The sequence below is a fragment of the Trachemys scripta genome, chromosome 1 (genome assembly GCF_013100865.1).
Source record: "Trachemys scripta elegans isolate TJP31775 chromosome 1, CAS_Tse_1.0, whole genome shotgun sequence".
In the NCBI taxonomy this organism is placed as follows: Eukaryota; Metazoa; Chordata; order Testudines; family Emydidae; genus Trachemys; species Trachemys scripta.
Window position 1 is genome coordinate 112,757,618 of NC_048298.1, and position 25,698 is coordinate 112,783,315.

The window sequence follows — 25,698 nt, forward strand, 5'->3', positions numbered from 1 at the left end:
TATGGTATGTAATGATTGATCATTATAGCTCCAAGAATGCTGTCGTGCAGACAAATATAATGAGTGGGGTAACAATTCTTTTACTTAAGAAGCAAATGGTTGTATGGTTACTATGGTTCTTTGTGCTAAAGCATGTCTGCTAACTCAGGGCTGCACTCAAAGGGATACTTTTATGGCTTTGCTTTCTCATAGATTTAGTGTGTTGTTTTGAAAGTGAAAAGTGTTTTTAAATTGATGTAAAAGGAAAATAAAACTAATAATAGATGGTTTTAATGTATCTTCACAGATGTTATTTCAAACTAACTGTGAACTAGTCACCAACATGCATGGCCCTAGCAGTGTGATTTTAAATTGTATGTAGAGCTCATAATGATGCCTATACATAAGGTTGTACAAACATTTCCAGTGAAAGGGGTTATTTTCGTTTACATGTAACTTTGCCATTTTTTATCTCTCTAGCTGAAATACAAAAGTTTTTAGTCAGTCCAGGAGATTTTTTTTTTTCTGGAAAAGTTTGCATCAAAAGAGTTGAAGCTTTTCAAGAATGAAAGAGGGAAATTCACTTTTTCCTCTAAAAATTATAACTTTTAAAAAGAGCTCTGTACATCAGTGGTAAAGAGTCCCTGAGTTAGAGAGCGATCTTGTGGTGATTTAGTCAACACTGATTGTAATTTTGTCAAAAAATTAAATAAAGTATTTTGTGTATGCACATTGGCTCCTAACCGTCTATGAACATTCTGTTGGCTCTGTGAATTCTTGCATAGTTTAGGAGAGTTTGTGAGTAGTGCTGTGTCTTTCTACAATTAGGGAAAATGTGAGAGGAAGAAGGTAGGGTTCCAAGCACTCCTCCTTGTGTATGATATGAGGAAGTGTGAATGGAATAAAGCCCGGGCTTTTGTTTCATTGATAAAAATGTATTGCACATTACAAAGTGTTCTGTTGTGGCTGAGCACATTGTTGAACATGATGGAAATTCTTTATTTCTTCATTTTACTATGTTTTTTTAAATGTAGGAAATGCCATACCAAAACCAGAATTAAGAGTGTTAACGTTACAAAGTGAAGCACTCAAAAGTCAGGAAGTGACAAAAGTTATCACTGGGAGTTTATGTAATAAAAGACTATGCCATAATACATACTCACAAGGGGACAGAATTAAAGTTCAGAATTTAACCTTTAAAATGATCTGAAAAGAAATATTTTTAAAATTGGGCTTATGTGTGTGTATTTACTGCTTTGTGGTATATAAAGTAATTCTGGAGAGATGGTTTTCAAAATATTGTTTTTTCTGTTTTTTTTTTTTTTTTTTTTTTGACATTATGAATATTGGGAATGGCAAATCTACTTTTTCCATGGTTTTGCTGGAAGAGATTGTAATAGTTTCAAGACATACCTATTAAGAGTTCTGATACCTTAACTGAATAGATAGGGCATTAATATTTTGCATTAAGAACATCAAAAGAGTCAAAGTTAATTTAACTTATTCTTTGTTCTAATTTATTCTTCGGTGTCACTGGTGGTCAGTACTTACGTCTCTGATACTGGGATTTCAGTCTGGATTGATTAGCTGATTCACTGTGTGGAACAGCTCTGAGAGCCAGGATTTTTCAACTGTGATGGCAGAAGAGTAATGGGTTCTCCCTGCTTCTGTTGTTGTGGTGGCAGAGTTCAGTAGAAAGTCTTGGTGCTTTTGGGAGATGGTTTCAGAGAGGGATTTGTGCAATCATCATTCTAGTCTTCCTCCTACACACTACTGACATAGTTTGTGAGTGAACAGAACCATGGAGATGTTCTGGGTCACTGTGGGGGAAAAGGGTCAGCATAAGTCCAGGATATCAGTGACAATCGTGAGTAAATGATCACACCATTTGCCAGCTCATCTGCACTTTGGCCTTGCTGAGGCGTGATTTGCCCATTTGGGGGCCAACTGAAAACATTAAGACTTCAAAAGTTTGTATGGGCAACCAGGTTTGTTTCTTTGGTTCCCTGGTAAATTGGAGGGAAGCCACCCCTGTTTCAAAATCCTACTAACATACTTTTTTAAAAGCTAGAAATATATTATATACTTAGTTAATATTTCCTGTGCCCACGCGCTCTCGTCCTTTAGTAGACAGAGATCCACATCACTGAAGCCACCATCAACTGACGTGCTAATTGTTAGCCTCCTCAGAGAAAACACAAGGACTAAGTCTCCCCTCTAACTGCTGGAGGGAAGCCTTTCCAAGAAAGGGCTCAAGAATACAGGCAAGGCAGCGGAGAGGCCATGTTGTACCTGCTGTGTGGTTAAATAGAGTTCTCCGGGGAAGTAAATCCAGCATCCTTCACCAGTGCATTTTTAACAAGGGGAGGTGAAATGGTTCTGTAAACTTCCTAAGAGAATCTGTCACTTAGGCATATTTAAAATGTCACTGTGTAGCCCGATTCTGTACAGGCAGATCAGTGAACTGGGTAACTACAGGGTTTATCTGGACTAATGCCTCTGATTCTGTAAATACTTTAACCAGCCAGGCAGAAAACAAAGTACAGTAAAATCCCCTGCACTAAAATAATAAAAAAAAAAAAGCTGAGGTACTTTCACAATCACATATCCCTATTGGAACATAAATGAATAGTTTGCTTGAGGTGAAAAGCCATGGCTTATATATAAGTGGATCATCATATATATAAATGGGGTCATCCCTCCTTCCCAAACTAAGCTTTCCCCTCTCATCTCCTCCAGTAAATGAGTTAATGAGTTAAAATCCCAGGAGATAAATGGCGACTCGTAGTATTTTGCTGTAAACAACAAAGGGGCCTCGACATCTCCCTCAATAAAATCCTGTTTTATGTTTCCTATGCTCCATTTGTCTAGCTTATGTTGCAGGGCTTATATCCAAGCAGATAAAAATCTTTTTTCTGTTCGCATAAGTGCTTATTTTATATCTTTGGCTTTCCTCAGCACTTGTTCATGGTCTCTGTCATCCAGTGGAGTTGTAATAAAAGTTCCCTTGAGACATCCTTCTCCTCCATTCCCATCCCACTGCTTCCTCACATGGATGTAGTAGTATTTTTACATTCACACACACATTTATGTTTCTGTGTGTGTGCATGGACACAATGTAGATGATGATCTTTTAACCTTTATGATGCTGGCTTATTCCCTGGTGTTTAACTTTTTGGAAACTGGTAAGTTCCTAAAATACTTACTAGTGAGTAAATAGGGGGCATGCTATGCCGCAAGAAAAGTGTTTATGTGCAGCTGAGAGATGGGGCTGAATTGGGATAGTCTAACTGGCTTCATCTCTCCTCAGTCAGCACTCTCAACATTCCCACCTCCCTTGCTGCTGGATCCTGCCTCCATTTTTAGGCCAGGAAGATGGGGAGAAGAGTGTTTTTGTGGTTACTGAGAGAGCTTGGAGAGGGATAGTTCCCTACCTTGTTTGTTAGAGGAGAGACTGCTGAGAATATGGGATGAAGGAAGAGGTAAGTAGCACAGCGAGGATCATAGCCCTTCAGAATTAATTGAAACCAAACATGAATTTCAGATATGAACATAAGAAAGGCCATACTGGGTCAGACCAAAGGTCCATCTAGCCTAGTATCCTGTCTTCTGACAGTGGCCAATGCCAAGTGCCCCAGAGGGAATGAACAGAACAGGTAATCATCAAGTGATCCATGCCCTGTCGCCCATTCCCAGCTTCTCTCAAACAGAGGCTAGGGACACCATCCCTGTCCGTCCTGGCTAATAGTCCTTGAGGGACCTATCTTCCATGAATTTATCTAGTTAATTTTTGAGCCCTGTTATAGTCTTGGCCTTCACAACATCTTCTGACAGAGTTCCACAGGTTGACTGTGCGTTGTGTGAAGAAATATTTCCTTTTGTTTGTTTTAAACCTGCTGCCTATTAATTTCATTTGATGGCCTCTAGTTCTTGTGTTCTGAGGAGTAAATAACACTTCCTCATTTACTTTCTCCATACCAGTCATGATTTTATAGCCTTCTACCATACCCCCCTTCAGTCATCTCTTTTTCCAAGCTGAAAAGTTCCAGTCTCATTAATCTCTCCCCGTATGGAAGCTGTTCCATAACCTTAATCATTTTGTTGCCCTTTTCTGAACCTTTTCCAATTCCAAAATATCTTTTTTGAGATGGGGCGACCATCTCTGCGCTCAGTATTCAAGATGTGGGCATACCATGGATTTATACAGAGGCAATATGATATTTTCTGTTTTATTATCTATCTCTTTCTTAATGATTCCCAAAATTCTGTTCACTTTTTTGACTGCCACTGCACATTGAGTGGATGTTTTCAGAGAACTATCCACAATGACTCCAAGATCTTTCTTGAGAGGTAACAGCTAATTTGGTCCCCATCTTTTTATATGTATAGCTGGGATTATGTTTTCCAATGTGCATTACTTTGCATTTATTGACATTGAATTTCATCTGCCATTTTGTTGCCCAGTCACCCAGTTTTGTGAGATACTTGTAACTCTTCACAATCAGCTTTGGATTTAACTATCTTGAGTAGTTTTGTATCATCACATGGGTGCAAATTTCCCCACAGAACTTGGAAACTTGATACCATCTCCAGATGAAAGGTACTTTCAGGTTTAGACCCTTGAGTGTCACTATTTCCTGGAAATAGTGCTGACTTCACTGGATCACTTCTGGATTGTCATCAATAAAGCAATTGCATATGCCACTACATGCTCCTTTGTGCATCCTTGTTCCTGCAAGTGTAATCACACTTCACTTCTCTCTGTCAGTCCGATTTACTAATTCCAGAAGAAGTGTCCATGATTTTCCCTCTCAAATAAGGAATTAGGGAGCTTCTGTGTTATCACTTCAAGCCAACAAATATTCTGAAAACTCCTTGATTGAGCTGCTCTTCTCCGACTGTTGTTGATGCCTTGAAAAGAGCTGGAAGATGGAGAGCTGAAGTGCGACAGATTTAAAAAGGTTCTTTATTCAGTTGGGGCTTATTTTTGTGTGTGACGAATGTGGAGGGGAATGTATTCAAAGCACTGGCAGGGGCATGACTTAAAGTGGATCACTTCGTAACCTGTGCCAAAACAAGCTATGGATGAACTGGTTTAGATAAAGTAGGTAAAAGATCAGGTGAATTCCTATTCACCCACAATGAATTTGTCCCAAATGTTTGGTGAATTGTGAGGAAGAGGGGTTGTTTATTTTTCCTCCTGAGCTTTGTGATTTTCCACAGGGCTGTGATTGGAAGTACCAAAACACTTGAAGAGAGTCTGCTGTTCTGATATCTTTGTCCTGATCAGAAATGCCTACAGGAAATTAGCTCTTGGATGAAGAGCAACTAGCTCCAGCTGAACCCAGACAAGATTTAAGTGATGCTGGCTGGAAATGAGAAACACTTTGAAGCGCTGGCCAAGAGTTTGTCACTATCTTCCATCAAAGGTATTCATCAAAGTGGCCGACGCCTCAGAGTCCTGTTTGACTCCTCACTAAGCCTGAATTGCCAGATAGCACAAGTTTCCCAAAATGCCACCTTTTACCTCCAGCTTGCGAGGAAACCTTCATCCTTTCTTCCTGGCTGAGGACCTGGCCACAGTAATCCATCCACTTGTCATCTCCAAGCTTGATTACTGTAACTCGCTGTATCTAAAACTGAATGTGAATATGATGCATAAGGTCCAGCTGGTGCAGAATACAGTGCACACCTTCTCCGTGGTTCAGACCATTATGAGTCTTTCTTGCCTGTGCTTAAGTCCCTGCACTGGCTCCCAGGCAGTTTCTGATGCCAATTTAAGTCTTGGTCCCAATTTTCAAAGAAATAGATGAAATCCCTGCTACATCACAGACCAGATTTTGATCTATGAACTGCCACAACAACTCTGCTTTTCTGGATAATGCAGATCCTAAAGCCCAGGATGAAGCATATGAGAGCTGGAGACAAAGTATTCTTCATCAAGGGAATCAGGCTATAGAATGATTGTTCAGAAGCTATCAGGCGAATCTGGAGTCTGCCTATCTTTGGGAAACTTTGCAAAGCCTTCCTTTTGAGGGATCCCTTTCCACTGCAAGTGACACAGTTTGAGCACCCTTTTATTCCTTAACTCCCACACACCCCAAAAAACCCTACCCTAAGCAGAGTTCTGACCCTGTAAAAGGAGAAGAGCCAGAAACTTCATGAAGTCTTCTAGAGACTTTTTGTTATTGCTATTGATTTTATGTGGAAGGTGCTCATTTAATATGGTGATTAGTGGCAATATAAAACCCTAAGACTGATAGAATTGGAAGGTACAGAAGATTCCTGCTCATGCAATGTCCAGAGATGTTTGCAGATCTAAGGGGTTCAAATAGCATCCAGACTTTTAAGTATCTGTGAACTAAGCCTCTAAACTTTTGAAGGATTGATTGTCACTAGTCCAAGCCAATATAATCAGCTAGAGGCAGTGGCTGCATTAGATCTCTGTGGCCATATAGAACCCTTCTCTTCTTGTGACTTCACACCATATTCCCAGATTGCCTCAGGAGAACCATTGTTGCTTCCCCATCTGTGGGCCATTGTCACTCCAGCGTCCATAAGTTGTAACAGAGGCTGAATTCTATTACTACCTTTGCCTAGTCCCTGTTTTCAGTTCTACTTCCGGGAAACCTGATCCATCAGAGAGGTCCCCAGAAACCACAGAGTTTCAAAAGTACAGGAGGATAAATGTTGCTATAACTTTAGCAAGGATGCAGCTGAATGGGAGGGTGTCATGAGTAAGCTGAGGCATAAGAACTGTTTGATAGAGCTTCATGTTTAACTTTCTATAGTGTTCCATGCAACCTAAGGACTAGACATGGCTGGATGAGACTATCATGCTGAAAATTGTACAGATGTGAGCTCAGAGCCCAGAGCAGTCATAGACTGTCAAGAAATGTGTTTGACTGAAATGCCTGCCACCTATAGTAATTAATGCCAATGATTGACTTCTTGCATACATGGGTATGGTGAAAAGTACTCCTTCATGTCTCTTGGTGATTCCTGGATGCAGCCAATGTTCTAACACATCTGTAGCCAAGAGGGAGTTTGTTTCCAAAATCAGAATGAAGGTAAATGGCTAGTTTATCTGCAGAACCTCTGCAAATGACACTGTAGTAAGGATATCAATTTTTAGTTGTCAATAGAAACTTAGAAATAACTACAGGATGAAATCAAATGGAAGTACACTTGAATTTTTCTTTCTTAATGTGATGAAAGTAAGGGGGCTACAGTCAACCCTGCTTAATTGAACAGCAATGTATTTTGTCACATTATCTGGGATTTTTAAAAAATACGATCCCTCCACCAGAAGAAAATTAAATCACCAAAATGGAGGCTTTTAAAAAGAAATTTCTTGAGTGTTCCATTCTGCCCATATCATCATTTCACATGGCTGTACATAAAAAATGCAACTAGACTGAAAACATAACATTTGATAATGAGATTATTTGAATAAATCAAAAGCTGCTTTCACTGTAAGGTAACATACATCATAAATGACACTAAATGCTGTTTCAAATGTTAAATGGGGAATTCTTTAATGTCAATTGATATTTAATGGGTACAATTGCACTGAGTTAGTACAAAATTGTTTGATGCACTGAAAACAAATTCCATTAAGTGAACTTATACTAAACGCTCAACCATGTTTTGGTTGGTGTGACAGCTGCTATTTTGGCCAGTGAGGCAGGAATTGAAACTGGGACTTCCAGAGCCAAATCCATGAGTGTCTACAAATCACAACATTGTGTGTGTGGTGGGGGGGGGGGGGAAGAGTGCAATTTCTGGCTCAGAAATGAGATCCTATTAATTTAAATTTTATATTTTCCAAATGTACTATGAGACAATCTCAATGACTTGCGTAACCAACAATTATCCTGAACACTCTTCTATTGATGGGTCAGTCAGTCAGAAAGATTGAAAGCAGCCTGGGTGGCAAATATTATTTCATTTTGCCAGTGTTTTCTACTATACATCACCCATTTGGTGCTTTGTCACATGATGGTGATATGCAAATGCAAAAACAAGTCATTGCTTAGCAAAAGCACACATTGGTTCCTTTTCCTGGGTCTGTTTTCAGTCCACATACAAAAGGTGTACACCTACAGGCTTGCTTTATGGCCAGGAGTGTGTGAAACAGCAGCTCAGTGGTGGAGACTCACTCCAAAGAGCTTTGCTATGCTGCCTTATAAATGCCACCATTTCTACACTGCCACATTTCAGCTGTTAGGGAAGGATGATCTGATGCTATCTGTATTAACTTCTGATGCTCCAAACAGTTGCTTGCTCAGCTGAGTATAGCATCTAAAGAGAAATGGAAAGAGTACAGTTGAGCTTGCTGTTTTCCACCCTTCTGTCCATATTATGGCTGTCCCCATCATGGATTCAGTAGGAGCACAGAGAGGACAAGGTGCCCAGGCTGTTCTACACTACAGGGGGGGAGGGGGGAGGATCGATCTAAGTTACGCAACTTCAGCTCCATGAATAACATAGCTGAAGTTGTCTTTACTGCGGTGTGTTGACAGGAGTGTCTTTACTGCGGTGTGTCACTCTCCCGTCGATTCCCCTTGCGTTTCTCGTTGCGGTGGAGTACCAGAATCAACTCTAGAACGATCGGCAGTCGATTTATCACGTCTATACTAGACACGATAAATCGACCCCTGCTGGATCGATCGCTGCCTGTTGATCCGGCCAGTAGTGTAGACAAGCCTTAACAGTGTGAGAGGAGGGCCTCTAGTGCTGCCGGCAGGTCTCTGTGTCCCAGAGGGAGTATATCTGGCCAAACTGGAAGCAGCATGGCAAGTGGCTGCGCGGGAGGTGTGGGAGGGCACACTCTACTTGTGTACTGATGCAGTACTTGCCATTGGAGAGCATGTTCCATCCCTTCATTTATCTCATTATGCTTGGAAATACTACACCTGCTTCTGCCCTAATGCTTTCTCAACATCCCCAAATGTGACTCTGAATCTGAGATTCAGATCTGAGTCCCTTTTGTCACAAGAACAAATTGTAATGTCTCTCCTCTCTACTACCCTGAGCTGCTGCTTTCCCCTGTATGATACACAGGTACTGGCTGTGTAGGTGTAGCTCAGGCTGGCAGGGGGTAGGGGAGGGCAGTAATATTATTTTATTAACTTATAGCTGTTGCTATGGTATTCACCTTTATAGTATCAGAGCACCTCACAAGCAACAATGAAGTACGTTTCTTAACACCGCTGTGAGCTAGGAAACTTAATGTTTCTGACTAAGTTTCAAATCCCCAAAACTCTAACCAAAACTGGAAAGGGTGCAGTCCACATGAAATAAGACACTTGTTTGCATGAACCCCTGCAAACCAAAGCTGCCGAGTTTCACATATGCCTAAACTTCCTGCAGTGAGAACTTGTGAGGCAAAGCCTATCCTCCTTTGGCCTTGGTATGGGAGGCTAAGCCCTTGGTAAGGAGAGGCAGAGTCTGACCATGAAAATAGCTATGGGCATTTAAAAACAGCAACAAAAAGTTCTCTTACAGGATTTGAAGACAAGTCTCTCTAGTTTCCATTTAGCTGCTGACTCCCTCTTCTTTTTAGCAAAGCAAGTGTATGGTGGGGAAGGAGGTCAAAGCCAGGATATTATAAAAGAAAATAAATAAATAAAATACAATGCTAAAAAAGCACAGGAGCACAAGAAGGAAAGAACAAAAGGGGAAGGAAAGAGGGGAAAAAAACAAATCTAAAAGGGAGAAAGGAGAAATAGAACTAGGGAGAAGGGGTATGAAGGAAACAGAAGCAGGGCTCTGTACAGTGTAAATCCTGTTCTTATAACCTGCCCCTGACAGACATGCAAAGTACAGACGTGAGCTGACAAGGGCTGGCTTTCATAAACTCCCCTGTTTAATTAGAAGAGAGCAGAGATATCATCTTGTCTGATGAGAGCTACACAGTAAGGAGAGCTGCAGTCTGAAGAGATTTCTTCCGTCAAAGAGTTGGAATTGCGGAGGGAAGAAACTGTGTTACTGGGACCCTAGAGACTCCCTTATTGAAAAATCTGACTCCCTCACTCTGCTGCTACTTGCAAGCAAATGAGCTTTGCTAGCTACCTTTACATTGTAAAGAACCTTCATGCCCTCCTCTATGTAACTTTCTTTATGGATGAAGTGTCTCCCAAAATTAGATTATTGGCAATCAGGGTCTCTCTCAGTTTTCTATGGCTTGACTGTCTGGACCTCCATGTCTTTAGTAGGTTGTACGGCTTAAGGTCTTATTACTGTAGCTGTACCAAGGCTTTTGCACATGAGCAGAAGAGTAGCAAAGACCTAGAAAAAGAGAATCAGTATATCACTGGAAGGGCTGCAACAGATTAGCTGGAAGTGTCGAGCACTGTCACCGTGACTCAGGGTCCGTTCCTGCTTCCACTCTTTGTGTGCGCTGCACGCCTGAGAAAAAGTCTGAGAGGTCCCTAATGAGCTGCAGGAGACAGATTGTCAAAGGGACTAATAGTGCCCATGTACATAATTTCAGGGTGCAGAGGAGTTCCTGCTACGCTTCCACCTGGGATATGAAATGACTACTTAGAACAGGGGACTTTGCAGTACTGTAAGGATAGTGAGATACCATGATTACTATAGTACCTACAGCAGTGAATGCTGAAAATTCATTATACCGCTTTGTGATGGGGTATACAAATCCCACACTGGACAACAGGAAGTTAAGGAGCTGCTTTGGGCTCAAGCAGCTCCACCCCGTCACATCTGCAAGGCATGCAGAGATTGGATGTAGAGCTTAAAAGGGGAGCAGAACAGTTCATTTTTGGCAGACCAGAGAAGAGAACAGACCTTCAGCTCCTAAGGAAAGGGCTGACTGAAGGCAGGAGCTTCCCAGTTGACTGCTGTCCAATGGTCCCTCCCTGAGGGAAGGGAAGGCCAGACCAGATTCTGATACACCTTAAGAGGGAATCATTCCCCTCTATTCCTATTAACTCAATTTATTTGTGTTAATTCCCCTTGCTTTTATTAATGGACTGCCCTGAAGGGGGAGAGACTTTGAAGTGACCTGGCTGGAGAGCCAGGTTGCAGGAAAAGGCAGACCAGTGCAGAGACAGAACGATAGGAGACACCCAGCATAGGGAGAGCTGCTATGCCACGCCTAGCCACAAGGAGATGTCAGCAGTGTGATCCGTTCACACTCTTCCATACTCTATAGACTGGGCAGAGATGTCTAATCAGATCACAATCTCCCCTTTCTATAAGTTGGTAAAAGAAGGTTGGTAGGGCCACCAGCTGTGTGCAAGCAGCTGGTCTCATCTCCCATGGGCTCCAGGGATGCAGTGTATCAACAAGATCTCTGGATACATGCAGAAACAGCTGGTGTCTTTCTCTCCATGCACTAGGGATTGTGGACTAGTGACAGGCGAGAGCTAGTAACATGGGGAAGCAGATGGTGTAGTCTCCGAATGCTCCAGAGGGATGGTGGAAGTAGAGAGCATACCATCTGGGGAAGTAGCTACAGGGATGGGCTCCTGGTGTGCAGGGTTGTGCTAGACCCCTTGATTTCTTGTGTAAATTACTCGGTCACCCACACTTAGAAAATGAGGTCTCAGAAAATAAACAGTATATCTGACATTTCCTGCTCTGAAGTGTGAATTCCTTTGAATAACATTTGAGCTCATGGTTTCAACCCCCTCAAAAAAACAAACAAACAAACACAAACAAACAAAAACACACAGGATGGGTAAAGCTCTAGGATTGTAAATGTCTTTACAGGTTCTTGTTCTGGTTGTATGACTGAAATCTGGTGCTGTTCCTCAGATGAGTGACCCAAGGCCATAATGGCCATCTAGAACGTTAATTTTACTTTTCTTTTCTTTTTTTTAAAAAACGGAAGCGTATTGTGTATTAATGTCAAAAAAGCGCAGTGTCTTAAAGAAAAGTTAATCAGAGTCCTTCAGTATAAATCAGGTTTAATTCTGTGTCATTTTTCTGTAAATCCTGATTGTCCGATGCACACAGAACTGTTCAGAATCAGCTCTGTCTGATACATTTTGTTTTATAATGTCATAAAGGATTTTTTGTTCCAGCTGTGAAGCTAATGGAAAGTTACAGAAGCTATCCAAAGCCATTTTAGTAGACATAAACTACCCAAACAATGGGAGGGGAGAAATGTTCCTCTAAGCACTCTTCCTTCCTTACAGTGATGACTGTGGTCCAGATTCAGACACTGTGTAAAGCAGCGCATCTCCATTGGCTTTAGTGGAGCTACACATACTTGTATTAGGGTTGAGTTTAGCCTTTTATTTATATGGCTTCGAAGTAGACTAGCCACAACCACTCTATGGGTCAAATTCACTGCTAACATATGCAGGCCTCACTCCACCAAAGTTGCTGGTGCTGGGTCTGCATATTCTACTGGTGAATTTAGCACCCCCACACATACACTCTCATTCATTACAAGCCTACAATGCAATTGCACATGAGAAGACGGTCCTTTCATCTATACCTGGAATGACTGCCTGGTTTCACTTCATGATTCACAAATTGATGGTGACCTTTTATAGTGATATGTGACTTGTAGCTCTCAAGCTTAACGGAGTGAGGCATTGCATGGCAGTCTGACAATAATGTGGCATTTGCCCCAAGAAGAATGTCCATTTGAAACAAACATAGTGGCATGGGCTGGCACTTACAGAGTAAGATATGAGTGGCAATGACATAGAACCATTTCTCAGTGAACTCTAAAACAATTTTGCTCCATTCATAACCTTTATTCTGCTCTTAAGATGTTAAATGTAACGGACTTGTTACGCACTTTTTTGTATTCTGGATACATTTTGTGCTTTTGTGACTCCTCCTGGTTCTGTGGATGAGGAGTTGGTTCTTCAGCTTTTAGAGGCTGAGACCACTCAAGAAATGAGCCTGAGTTTCAGAATTTATATTTGGATTACAGACATCCCATTGTTTAGGAGCATTATCCCTGGAGTTTTGTCCTGGCACTTCATTAAGATGGGGCCATTAGTGAAACTTGAATCCTGATTCAGCTTCTGAACTCCCACAAAATTCAGCAGTGTTTGTATGCAGAGTTTGGTTTGGGATAATCACTAATTCTGTTAGGTTGGCTTTTTTAAGTATTGGCTTATTAGTGCAACAGTGGTTTGCCGAGATGCTAATTCTGTTCTGTGTGTTTTACTGAGGATTGGTGAAAAGCAACCATTCTCTTGACTGCCAGATAAACTTTGTGTGCCTCAAGTTTAACTATCACATCCAATATCTATTGTGCAACAATGCTACACTGTTAAAAAGTCACTGACGTCTAGGCATCTGTTCTAGGTTATATTTTAAAAGAAATTAGCCTACTATGAATAGAAATGTCATGACAATTTTAAAACAAAATTTCAGTGGAAACAGCTGTATTTTTTGGTTAAGTATTCAAGATCAGTGTTTTGAAACACAGACAAAAGAGTACTGTTCTAGCTGAAAACCAGCAAGTGAAACTGACTGCAGTTTCATTGTCTGAGCCGTGTGAAGTACCAAAAGTATACTGTTGCTGTGCACTGTTAAACATGTTTCATATTCCACCCCACATGATTCATCTAAAAACAGTTAAACATTTAAAAATTAAATATGAAATAAAATTTAACGATTTAAAACATTCATCTAATACATCAGCATTTAGTAGGAAGTTAGCCAAATAGCCTCAACAAGTCACCATTAATTCTCTCCTTTCTCTGTAAAAAGAGGGATGAGGTCTAAAATGAGCCAGACAAGCTAGAATACTTTTCTGTCACTTGTCTTGTGACTCCATCAGTTTGTGGATGGTTTAAGTTCTCATTTGAAACCAAAGAGTTTTTAGCCCTTCTATGTGTTTGAATAACTTCTCAGGCATGGAAAGGTGCACGGGTGTTTTCCTAAATCTACAGATAATGCCTGATACAGTAGCTCTGAGAGAGAGTACCTGACCATCTCAGCTGACTCTGAAGCCTAAGGAAAACAAAATACATGCCAATATTAACTTTCATTTCTGGTCACTTTATCAGGAACATCCTGCCTACTTGAGGTGGATAACACAAGTTAGAGATGAAAAAGATAGGGGTCATATAGTCAATTCACAGTGCATGATGCTCCCCAATATGTTAGATGGGTCTGAGTGGTATAGATTGTTTGTTTATTTTTGTCTTTCTCCTCTGTTGCTCAGCTGGCTGCTACATTGCAGTAGCTGTGTACAGAATGGTGGAGGGCCACTCTGAGGATAAGCCACTTTTAGCTCATCTGTTAACTGGTCTTCTCATGGCCTTGTCTTCTACTAATCCAGAATTTTCCTCCCTGTGTGCGTGGTCCCCTCTCCAATTCCCAAGTTATCTTTTCCAGTGTTTTTCCACTTCTGGAAGCATTGCCTAGGCGGTTGGACACCAAACTGTTTTTAAGGGCCAGGGGCAGGTCCACAGAGAGAATAATTTGTATATCCCTGCCTTCCAAAACAAGTGGGTATGGCTCCTCTTTCCTTCTCTCTGAATTGGCAAAGGGCCCCATGAGAAGACCAATTAAAAAATGAGACAAATTTGGCCTGTTTTAGGCCCATTCTATATGTCTAGAGATACGCATGTAGATATGTAGGCAGAGGGGTGTGTTTGTAAAGATCTTCATGAGTCTTTAGAATCTACAGTTTCTATATAACGTATGCTATGTTGATACCATTATCAAAGGGATTATTCCTGTTATCTTTGGTGGGTGTGCAGAATTGTAATTAGCTGGAAAGGAACCTTGTGGAATCTAACCTTCCTTCAGGAGAGAAAAAGGAAAAACTAATAAGAGTATAATCTTAAATATTTCACTTGCGGCTGGGTAATTAGTAGCAGTGAGTTGCCCACTATTCCTCACTGCCCTTCACATGTGCTGCAGGTATTACATTTCTGTGACTTATTTGTCACATCTATGATTCTAATCCCTGTGAGCAACCTGCAATGGTATTTAACAATACTGTACTCAGACCCCACCCCACCTCCTGACTCTCCTCAGTGCATCCTAGCAGCCTAAAATATTTTCTCCTGGGTTCTCATTAAAATTCAGATTGTTCTTTCCTTTCTTATGTTTTGTGCATATGCCATAGCATGATGCATTTTGAGAACATCAAAGATGTCTTGAGAGTGTTGCAGGACATGCCTGTATATACCAAGGCGGGTGCCTCCCTTAGACACAGGGCCCATACCCCTCTGGAGAAACAACCATTTTGTATGCTAACCTATTGACAAATACTGGGGACTGTGTGATGACATCATTTAAAAGCATTAATTTCTATACTAAGCCTTGGTGTGCTGCAGTAATGACCTTTCCTTCTCTGACTCTGCCTGCTTCCAGCTGAGTAAAACAGAGGATTAAAGAAACAGGAGTAATCTGTATATTTACAACAAAACATGAATAATACCTTCGTCAAAATATTCAAAAGTGACTAGTGATGCTGGGTGCCTTGGTTTTCAAGTGCCCAATCTGGGACACCTTAAAGGGGCCTGATTTTCCGAGTATGAGTGCACTCAGGTCTTTTAAAGTCCTCATCAACTGAGACACCCAAAATCACTCGTCACTTTTGAAAATGGAAGTGTTTATCATGTTTTATTGTGTATGCATAGTGTATGTGCTGGTATATACAGTGGATGTATAGATAAATACACCAAACCAGCTTATTAAATAGAAACATTAATTTGTCCTTATCGCTGTCTAGGGCTCTTAGAAGTTTTACCAACCATGCCTCACATATGAACTTCAGGCAAATTGTGTTTCTCGTGTCCCTTTTATCTGTTAAGGGCCTGCAACCCCATAGTAGGCTATTTGGGAATCCTTGCTCTCCTTTACCACATCATTGAACTTCAAGTCAGAGTCCTTCCTCTCTTAGCCTCCTTGTGACATTCCCCAGCCTGTGATCTATTGACAGTGGGTCTAAAACCACCTATCTTGCTCTGGTCAAAGTCAAGTATCAAAGTAAGAGATGAGGAGATTGGAGAAGAGCCCATCCATAGAAGGAGAACTTCATCTGTTTTCCTATTGCTGTTCCACAAGACCCCTATGGTGCAGGATTGCAGGCCTGGAATACAAGCAAGATTCCAGGGTTAGTTCTTATATGCAGCCTTCTGTAGCAAACATCAGAGGCTAAATGTGAGTTTTTCCCTGACTTTGAGTCATTCTAATTACAGTGCATTCCGACTGGGATAACAGCGATTGGTGTGTCCAGTTGTGTCTTGGAAATGTCATTCGTGTCTTGATGATTATGTTCATCCCGTGATTTCATAGGGCACAGCTTCTCCTATCTCTGCCTGGTTCTCAGACTGCAGTGGATGTGTGGGGATGTGTGGGCCAGGCGACAGTGAAGACAGAATTGCAATTGCTTATTTGTTCAGTTGCAGAGTAAACAGTACAGCAAAACCCAGAATGAGTCATTACATTAAAGGCTGACCTTTGATATCCACCTTGTTTTGTTTTTATAAAATGAAGCTGAAAGTCAAATCTAGTTAATTCGAATCATTTTGCAAATTAAGGTCAATACAGTGGCTTTTAAAAGCACATCTGTGAGGAGTGAGTGGTAGGGAGTTGCATTGCCTGAGCTGCAGTTCCTGGATGTATTTTGTCAGCAGAGCACTGAGGTGGACAGAATCTCTCTGAAGAGATACTGTAAAGAGGGGCACACTCCATTTCTGCAACTGCTGTGTGCTGAAACTGTGCAACATGTGTTCTCCTCCAGTACTGGCCTCCAGCTGTTGCAGAAGTGGACTGCATGATCATGACAGCTGCTCCGCCTTCCTGCACAGCTTGGGCTCACGAAACACAAGTATCAAAATTTTGACTCTTCCCCTCTCCTCTGTGTCCCTCTCCTCACCTCTGGCTTATGCATGAGCAGCTGGAATCTGGTCTTAAACCCCTTTTCAACTTAAAAGGAAACATTTATCAAGTACATGCATGTGCTAAGATTATTAGAGTTTACTTCTCCTGGAGTTTGGCCATAACAATAAACTAAAAATGGATCAAATAGGTTGATCTTTCCTATACAGGAAGTCTCTCTATTTAAAATAGAAAAAGTTGCTTTTCCTGGTTCCAATAAATTCCAAACTATGGATTCATTAAAGGAAAGGTATCTCAGTACTGTGTATTTAAGAAGAAAGGTCACTGAATCCTAAAAGGAATATTTCATACAGGAGAAGGTAGCCTTCATAGTTTCTTTAAATTGATACCATAAGAAAAAGAGACAGCTGAATTCATATGATTTATGCTCTCAGGGCCAAATTCAGAAACAAGTATAAGTGGGTATAAAGAATTCTAAAATGGTATGAGTTGTAGTGCTCCAGTCCATTCAGCATGTAGATTACTCTAATTTAGAAATCCTTAAACTCTCTCACATACTATTTTTTTCCAAATGGCCCCAGCCTCCTTCAGTGCCCAGGATGGACCGTGCTCAGGGAATGAGTTAACAGGGCCGGCTCTAGGCACCAGCAAACCAAGCATGTGCTTGGGGTGGCACGATTTCAGAGGCGGCATTCCTGACACTTCGGCAGTTGCCCTCCCGGAGGTTTTTTTGTTTTGTTCTGTTTTTTTGGCGTGGGGCAGCAAAAAAACCTAGAGCCGGCCCTGTGAGTCAAGTATTAAAAGGAGGACTCCTTCCTTATTTGTCGCATTAGTTGGAATGTGTGTACTAGTTGAGGTACTGGGGCAGGGGACTGCAAAAAGAGAGATGACAGTCTCATGGTTAAGGCAGTTGAATGTTACGCTGGAGAACTGGATTCTATCCCTACCTCTGCCCTGGAGTTCCTATGGAATGCTGGGCAAGTTACTGAAACCAAACACATTTAGTAGTTGTGTTTCTCATTTTCTGGGTGCCTGACTCGAGACACCTGACTTGAGATTTGCAAAAGTGTTGAGCATTCATAATTGCAACTGAAGTCAATGGGAGCTGTGCGCTGAACAAATAAAGTGCTATAAAATGCTAATTTCTCTGAAAAATCAGGCTTTAGGCATCTCAAATAGGACATTCAAAATTATCAGACACTTTGGAAATTAATGCCTCTCAGCCTCTGTTCCCAGTTGGTAAAATGGGAATAATAATACCACCTTACCTCACAGGCATTTTGGAAGATAAATTAATTAATGTTTGTGAAGCACTTACATACTATAGGGATGAGCACCAGAGAAAAACCTCTGTGGAAATTAATAGTTCTGTTTTACAGAGCAGGATTTGAATAGTGTGCAGTAAATAAGGCCTTTGAACAATGAGGAAAAAACAAAATATTGCATGAGAATCAGTGAACGAGCACTTATTCTCCTGTGCAGTGAATGAAGCAAGTGTCAGGGGCCTGAGCTGAAATGCAGATCTGTTGGCTCCTTGTATCCAATCTTGCGGTCCAGTCAGTCAAGTGATTCTGCAGCCACCCAGCTGGCCTCATTAATCAGGCTGAGGGCTGAGCCGGCTAGCCCCAGGCTGAGTTGAGGGAACTAAAGCCCACAGTTCCTGACAGAAATTGTTCTGTGCGGGGAAAATAGTATGTAATGATGTAATTAAAAACTGTATCAGAATGCATATGCATGAGGGAGCCAAAATTAAAGGTTGAACAGGCATCCTTAATTCTGGCATTTCCTAACTTTTGAGTGTTTGACTTTGCAACGTTGACATTCTCTTCACAACTTTTTTGTATGTAATGGATATATATTCAAGTCATCTCTGAGCTGAGATCATTTTCTGTTGCTACAGGAAATGAGAACGGTACTTCTACAAATTTAAACATTCAATTCTGAGAGCCAAAGTGGCATGGTCTTTTTGTGGAACACTTTAACCATGGTGTTGTGTCTGTACTTTCATCACATCAAGTGATTGCCCTCACACAGTGGATGGAACACATTTTGTTTTTAAGAAAATGTCATGGAAGATAATGAACAACATCCGAGAAATATGGTTGAAACTCACCCTGTTGCAGAGGGATGATAGAAGATTTACACAGCGCCTTTACCCCGTGGTACATTCGTGGCCCTGGTAGTGCAGTCATGCAGAGAGACCTTTGCATATCGTGCGACGAGGGCTCTATACTCACTCTGAATAGGCTAGTGCAGAGCGGGTAGGAACAGCCCCTTGTGATTACACAGATTTGGGGGGTGAACTGCATGCAGGGGGGCAGAATCCTAGGTAGGAACAGCAGCCCCAAAGAGCATACCTGCAGGAGTAAATAGTACCCTGCTTCAGTCCAGTATTGTTACTCACACAAAAGCTATTTACTCTGGCTTTGAGGAAAGGGTGAATTTCACCTCCTGTGAGTTAGGTAAGCTAGAAGTGATGTGTTTAGCTATTAGAGTGAGTGAGGATGGCAACAGAAGCTCTGCCACTAAGAGTGTGGAGTCTGTCTGTATGCTGGAATTTATCTCCCACAAGACAGTGCACTGACAATTTATATTCTTGTTCAGCCCAGAATATAATTATTTGTTTGCAATAGACTATAGTAAGAAGTGTCATTTCCAACTCCTAGGGGGAGAGAAGATGACAAACTAACTTACTTGTATCTTCTCTCTTACATGTCTAGGCATTACTAGCAGAACACTACAGGTACTTTCAGTGTTTGCAGTGCTTACAAACCTGTAAAAATTCAGATTCTTTATGCTATTGGGAAAGTTTGTCAGAAACCAGCAGGTGCTATTATTCTGTATTGAATTGTCACTTTGTCTGGGTGGCAGAGGAAGCTCCAGGGGAGCAATTGTCTTCATAAAAGACAACAAAGAGAACAAAAAGTCAGCAGGAAAAAATATGTAAAATCCTTACACTCTACTTTTATTCAGTTAAATCAGAACAGAGATTTCAGGCACAAAATATATAAATGCTTGGCTGTGGTAGCTTTATTGTAATACACTGACAAAAAGGGGCAGAGCTAAGGGGCGTAGGGGAGCCCCAACTCATGTTCTGACATCTGTGCAGTAAAATCTTTTCTCTGCTAATGTGTGTCATATTAATATGTGTATGTATGTTGTTTCCTTTAACCCTTAAAAAACTGGATAGGTTTCAGGTGGATAACCTCAGATAAATAAAGCTGTTCTTAGGGTTCAGTGGCCAGGTCAGCTGGGGAAGCTAGTTTGGGGATCAGGCTGGGTTACTGGCAGAGTGAGGTTTTTGAGGGGTCGGGTTGTGGGAGGATCATGAGACTGGGAGTGGTCTAATGCTGCTTATGGAAGGGGAGAAGAACGAATCAGGAGATGGGCAGAAAGCTGATGACAAATTAGCCCTATATCTACGCAGACCAACAAAAAGATGACTTTTTTTCAGTCAAACTAGTATACACCAAGATCAGCTCAAATGATCTGAAAGGTGTTGAACTGTGTCTACGTGGAAGTTAAAGGTGCAGGGGCAGGAGGGTTTCCAATAGAGTTAAATAAAATCAATTGAAAAAAGCGTATTTTTTCCCTATGTGGAGAAAATTGGATGAGGCTCAAAAGATTAATATACTTTTTCCTTTACCGTACCCCCTAGTCAATACATGTTGACAATGTCTCAAGCCATAAAACTTCCCAAAGTTCATCAGAATCAGAACTGGGTTTTTAGTCCGGATCCACCTCTGACAAAGAAGAGATGGATGCAGTGGATGCACATAAAAAGTTAACTAGGAGTTTAGAGGTTTATGGATTTCAGGAATATTCCTGCACTTAAAAATGGTGAATACAGCTGAAACTATAGCACTTGTAAGACCAATATGAACTTTTAAAATGTATCCACTGTATGCAAGGTCTGTGTGTGCAGTTGCCAGGGTGGGTATTTTGTATATCTACCTCTATCTCGATATAACGCTGTCCTCGGGAGCCAAAAAATCATACCGCATTATAGGTGAAACTGTGTTATATTGAACTTGCTTTGATCCACCAGAGTGAGCAGCCCCCCCTCCCTCCCGGAGCACTGCTTTACTGTGTTATATCCGAATTCGTGTTATATCGGGTCACGTTATATCGGGGTAGCGGTGTATGTATAAAACTGGACAAAAGAAAGTAGAAAATACATTCCTCTGACAAATGTTTCTTTTAGAAATAAGAAGCAAGTCAGGAACTGCTCTGTGGATGGCAATAAGAAATAGGGTCCTATCGATTTTACACTCTTGGAATCTCATTAGTTATCAGATGGAACTTGACTACTGCCAACAAATAAACAACATTTTTTTCATTCTCTCCTGTTAAACTGCCCAAAGCCACCAAATACAGATTAGTCTGGAGTACGTCATTGTTCTTGTTAGAGGTGGTATAAAAAAAATTAGTTTTAGGTACAAAACTTTTTTCTCCATCCTCCCTTCAGGCTGTTAAAGGATGCACAGAATGAAGCTCATTTCAAAAGCTGGTATCAGAAACTACTAGCTGCTGTCCAATTCTGCGCAGGAAAAACCTTAAATGATGAGTTTTCTAAGGAGAGGAAACTTATCAAAATTCTGGGAGATGTTGCTGAAAAAGTGAAGGCTGCCAGCGACCCCAAAAAACAGGTTTGTTGAGAATTTTTTTTTCCTTCTCTAAGTTTTGTACGAATAACTTTTCATTTTGAAGCGATAGCATCTCTCTCCTAAATTGCCTTTTGTTATACTAAATAGCTCCATATTTTGAACAAAAAGTCCCCCAAAGTTTGTGCTATTCTGCACTCGTACAGATTTATTGGTTTGTTTCCTTTTGTGGGAGGAACGTAAACTCTGCCTTCTAATTAGTGTGTGCATAAATCCCAAGGCTAAACTTCTTAATTATATAAGAATGGGTACCATTCCAATCTTCCAGTTTGCCTTGGCAAAGCACATAAACACCTCAGTATTTGTGGTAGTCTATATACTTAGCATAGTGGTCACCAAGAATCCTATAATAATGTTAAGTATTTGTAAAGGCATTTGTAAACATTTTAACAGCCACAACTGTAAACTGTTTTTAATGAGCTGTAATCCCTGAGCCACAGTTACTGTCTTTGGCCCATATTCATATCAAAATATCCATAACCTTTTGAGCCACATCACTAAAGATGGCCAAGAATGATGTCTCCAATGCCCATCAATCTATTAACCAAGGTAAAGCCCAAACCTCCTCTGAAAATGTTTGTCTTTTGAACTTAGTTTGCTTATAGCAGGGAGATCTCAAGACTCTAGTGCAGTGGTTCTTAAACTTTAGCAACATGAGGACCCTCATTTGATTTAAAACATTTTGGGGACCCTCCCAAGCCTCCCCACTCAGCCCTTGCCCTGCCCCTTCTCCAAGGCCATGACCCCTGCTCACTCCATCCACCCTCCCTCTGTCGCTCGCTCTCCCCCACCCTCACTCACTTTCACCAGGCTGGAGCATGAGGTTGGGGTTCAGGAGGGGGTGCAGACTCTGGGAGGGAGTTTGGATGCGGACTCTGAGCTGGGGCAGGGGGTAGAGGTGTGGGAGTGGGTGAGGGCTCCGACTGGATGGCGCTTACCTCAGGCTGCCCCCAAAAGAGATGGAGAGGGCCAGGGGGTCTCAGTGCACTGCTCCTGCCCTCAGGCACTGCCCCTGCAGCTCCCATTGGCTGCAGTTTCTGGCCAATGGGAGTTGCAGAGTTGGCGCTCATGATAGGGGCAGCACGCAGAGACCCCCTGCCCCACCAGAGCCTCAGGGACATATCGGCAGGTAGGAAGCCTGCCTTAGCCTCACTGCGCCGCCAGACTTCTATCATGCAGGAGGCACTGGAGGCATGGAGGAGGGGGAGGGAGGGAGGGTGAGGAATTGATCAGTGCGGCCCGCGGACCCCCTTGGGGCCCCCCAGGGGTCCGCAGATCCCAGTTTGAGAAACGCTGCTCTAGTATTTAGTGTCTCTTTAAAAGTTTAATGTTAGATCTCTGGATGAAGCTAAATGCTTCCTTTGAGATGCTGAGCATCCTCAATTCTCAACAAAGCCAATGGGAGCGGCGGGTATTTAACATCTCAAAGGAGGCACTGTAAACCTCCCACATCACACCCAGCAATAGGTAGATGTATTCCCTGTTCCAAAGGGCGTCTTGTCCAACATATGTAGTTTGCATGTAGCTAGGCACATTCTAAGTTTAGCCCACTTGGTTACTGAAGTAACCATTATTGTTACTTAGCTGATGTCTAAATTCTTTCTTGCTGAGATCTCAACCAGACAGACCAGAGAGCCAAATAAAGTTAAGATCTACCACTGCATGTTGTCAGAGTCTGGACTAAGGACTCAAGGATTTCTAAAAGACAGACAGAAAACGTAGACTCATCGATTTTAAGGTCAGAAGGGACCATCATCATCATCTAGTCTGAGCTCCTGCACGGTGCAGGCCACAGAACTTCACCCACCCACTCCTGTAATAGACCCCTAACCTCTGGCTGAGTTACTGAAGTCCTCAAATCATGGTTTAAAGACTTCAAGTTACAGAGAATCCATCATTTACACCAATTTAAACCTGCAAGTGACCCATGCCCTGTGCTGCAGAGGAAGGCAAAAAAAAAGAATCCCAGGGTCTCTGCTAATCTGACCTGGAGGAAAATTCCTTCCCAATCCCAGATATGGTGGTCAGTTAGACCCTGAGCTTGTGGGCAAGACTGAGCAGCCAGACATCTGGGAAAGAATTCTCTGTTGTAACTCAGAGCCCTCCCCATCTAGTGTCCCATCACCGGCTGTTGGAGATATTTGCAGCTAGTAGTTGCAGATTAGTTACATGCCATTGTAGGCAGTCTCATCATACCACCCCCTCCATACATTTATCAAGATCAGTCTTGAAGCCAGTTTTTGCCCCCACTGCTCCCCTTGGAAGGCTGCTCCATAACTTCACTCCTCTAATGGTTAGATACCTTGCCTAATTTCAAGCCTAAACTTGTTGATGGGCAAGTTTATATCCATTTGTTCTTGTGTCCACATTGGCACTTAACTTCAATAACTCCTCTCCCTCCTTGGTATTTATCCCCCTGATGCATTTATAGAGAGCAATCATATCTCCCCTCAGCCTTCTTTGGGTTATGCGAAACAAGCCAACCTCTTTGAGTCTCCTCTCATAAGATTGGTATTCAATTGCTCGGATCATCCTAGCAACCCTTCTCTGCACCTGTTCCATCTTTCTTCAACTTGGAAGATCAGAACTGCACACAATATTTCAGATGAGGTCTCACCAGTGCTTTGAATAATGGTACTAACATTTCCCTATCTCTACTGGAAATACCTCGCCTCATGCATCCTAGGACTGCATTAGCCTTTTTCACAGCCGTATCACATTGTCATCCTGTGATCAACCAATACACCCAGGTCTTTCTCTTCCTCTGTCACTTCCAACTGATACTTCCCCATCTTATAGCAAAAATTATTGTTGTTAGTCCCTAAAAGCATGACCTTGCACTATTAAATTTCGTCCCATTTCTATTACTCCAGTTTATGAGTTAATCCAGATCTTCTTGTCTGATAATCCAGTTCTCCTTTATATTGGCAATACCTCACAACTTTGTGTCATCTGCAATTTTATTATCACACTCCCACTTTTTGTGCCAAGGTCATTAATAAAAATGTTAAATCAGATTGGTTCCAAGACCAGTCCCTGAGGAACTCGACTAGTAACTGTCTTCCAGCATGTCAGTTCACCTTTCAGTGTGACCCATTATTGTCTCCGCTATAACCAGTTCCTTATACACCTTTCAATTCTCATATTAATCCCCATCTTCTCCAATTTAACTAATAATTTCCCATGTGGAACTGTAGCAAATGCCTTACTGAAATCCAGGTAGATTAGATCTACTGCATTTCCTTTGTCTAAAAAAATCAGTTATCTTCTCAAAGGAGGAGGTCAGGTTGGTCTAGCACAATCTATCTTTTGTCAAACCATTTTGTATTTTATCCCAATTCCTGTTTACCTCTATATCCTTAACTACTTTCTCTTTCAAAATTTGTTCCAAGAGCTTGCATACTATTGAGGTCAAACTAGCAAGCCTGTAGTTTCCCAGATCAATTTTTTTTCCTTTTCTTAAAAATAGGAACTATATTAGCAATTCTCCAGTCATAGGATATGACCCCAAGTATACAAATTCATTAAAAATCTTTGCTATTGGACTTGAAATTTCATGTGCCAGTTCCTTTAATATGCTGGGATGGATATTTTCCAGGCCCCCCGATGTAGTCTGATTAAGCTGTCTGAATTTGACTTCCACCTTGGTTGTGGTAATTTCTACCTCTGTATCCTCATTGCCATGAGCCACCCTGCCACAACCCCTAAACTCTTCACTAGCCTCATTAAAAACTGAGGCAAAGTATTTGTTTAGGTTTTGGGCCATGCCTAGTTAATCTTTAATCTCCACCCCATCCTCAGTGCTTAGTGGTCCCACTTCTTCTTTCCTTGTTTTCTTATTTATATAGTTATAGAACCTTTTACTATTGGTCTTAATTCCCTTTGCAAGGTCCAACTGTGCTTGGCTTTTGGCAGTTCTCACTTTATCCCTACATTTTCTGACCTCCATGAGGTAGCTTTCCTTGCTCATCCACCACATCTTCCATTCCTTGTAGGCTTTCTGCTTTCTCTTAATCACCTGTTTGAGATGCTTGCTCATCCAGCTTTGTCTGCAACCCTTCCCTAAGAATTGTTTCCCCTTGCTTGGGATGCAGGCTTCTGACAGCTTCGGCAACTTTTACTTAAAGTAATTCCAAGCCTCCTCCACATTCAGATCCAGTCCACTTCCTTAACTAATTGCCTTAATTTTTAAAGTTAGCCCTTTTTAAATCAAGGATCCAAGTTGCAGATCTATTTTTTGTTTATCATTCCATTTAGT

General features: G+C 41.6%; 1 protein-coding gene across 1 annotated transcript in view; it reads left to right on the plus strand.

Annotated features, from left to right (window-relative positions):
* PIK3C2G (phosphatidylinositol-4-phosphate 3-kinase catalytic subunit type 2 gamma) overlaps positions 1 to 25,698 on the plus strand; it is a 372,244-nt gene that overhangs the window by 209,899 nt on the left and 136,647 nt on the right. Inside the window, exon 20 of the mRNA XM_034782026.1 lies at positions 21,245 to 21,425. Coding sequence (XP_034637917.1) covers positions 21,245 to 21,425 — 181 coding nt within the window. The remainder of the gene's footprint in view (positions 1 to 21,244; positions 21,426 to 25,698) is intronic.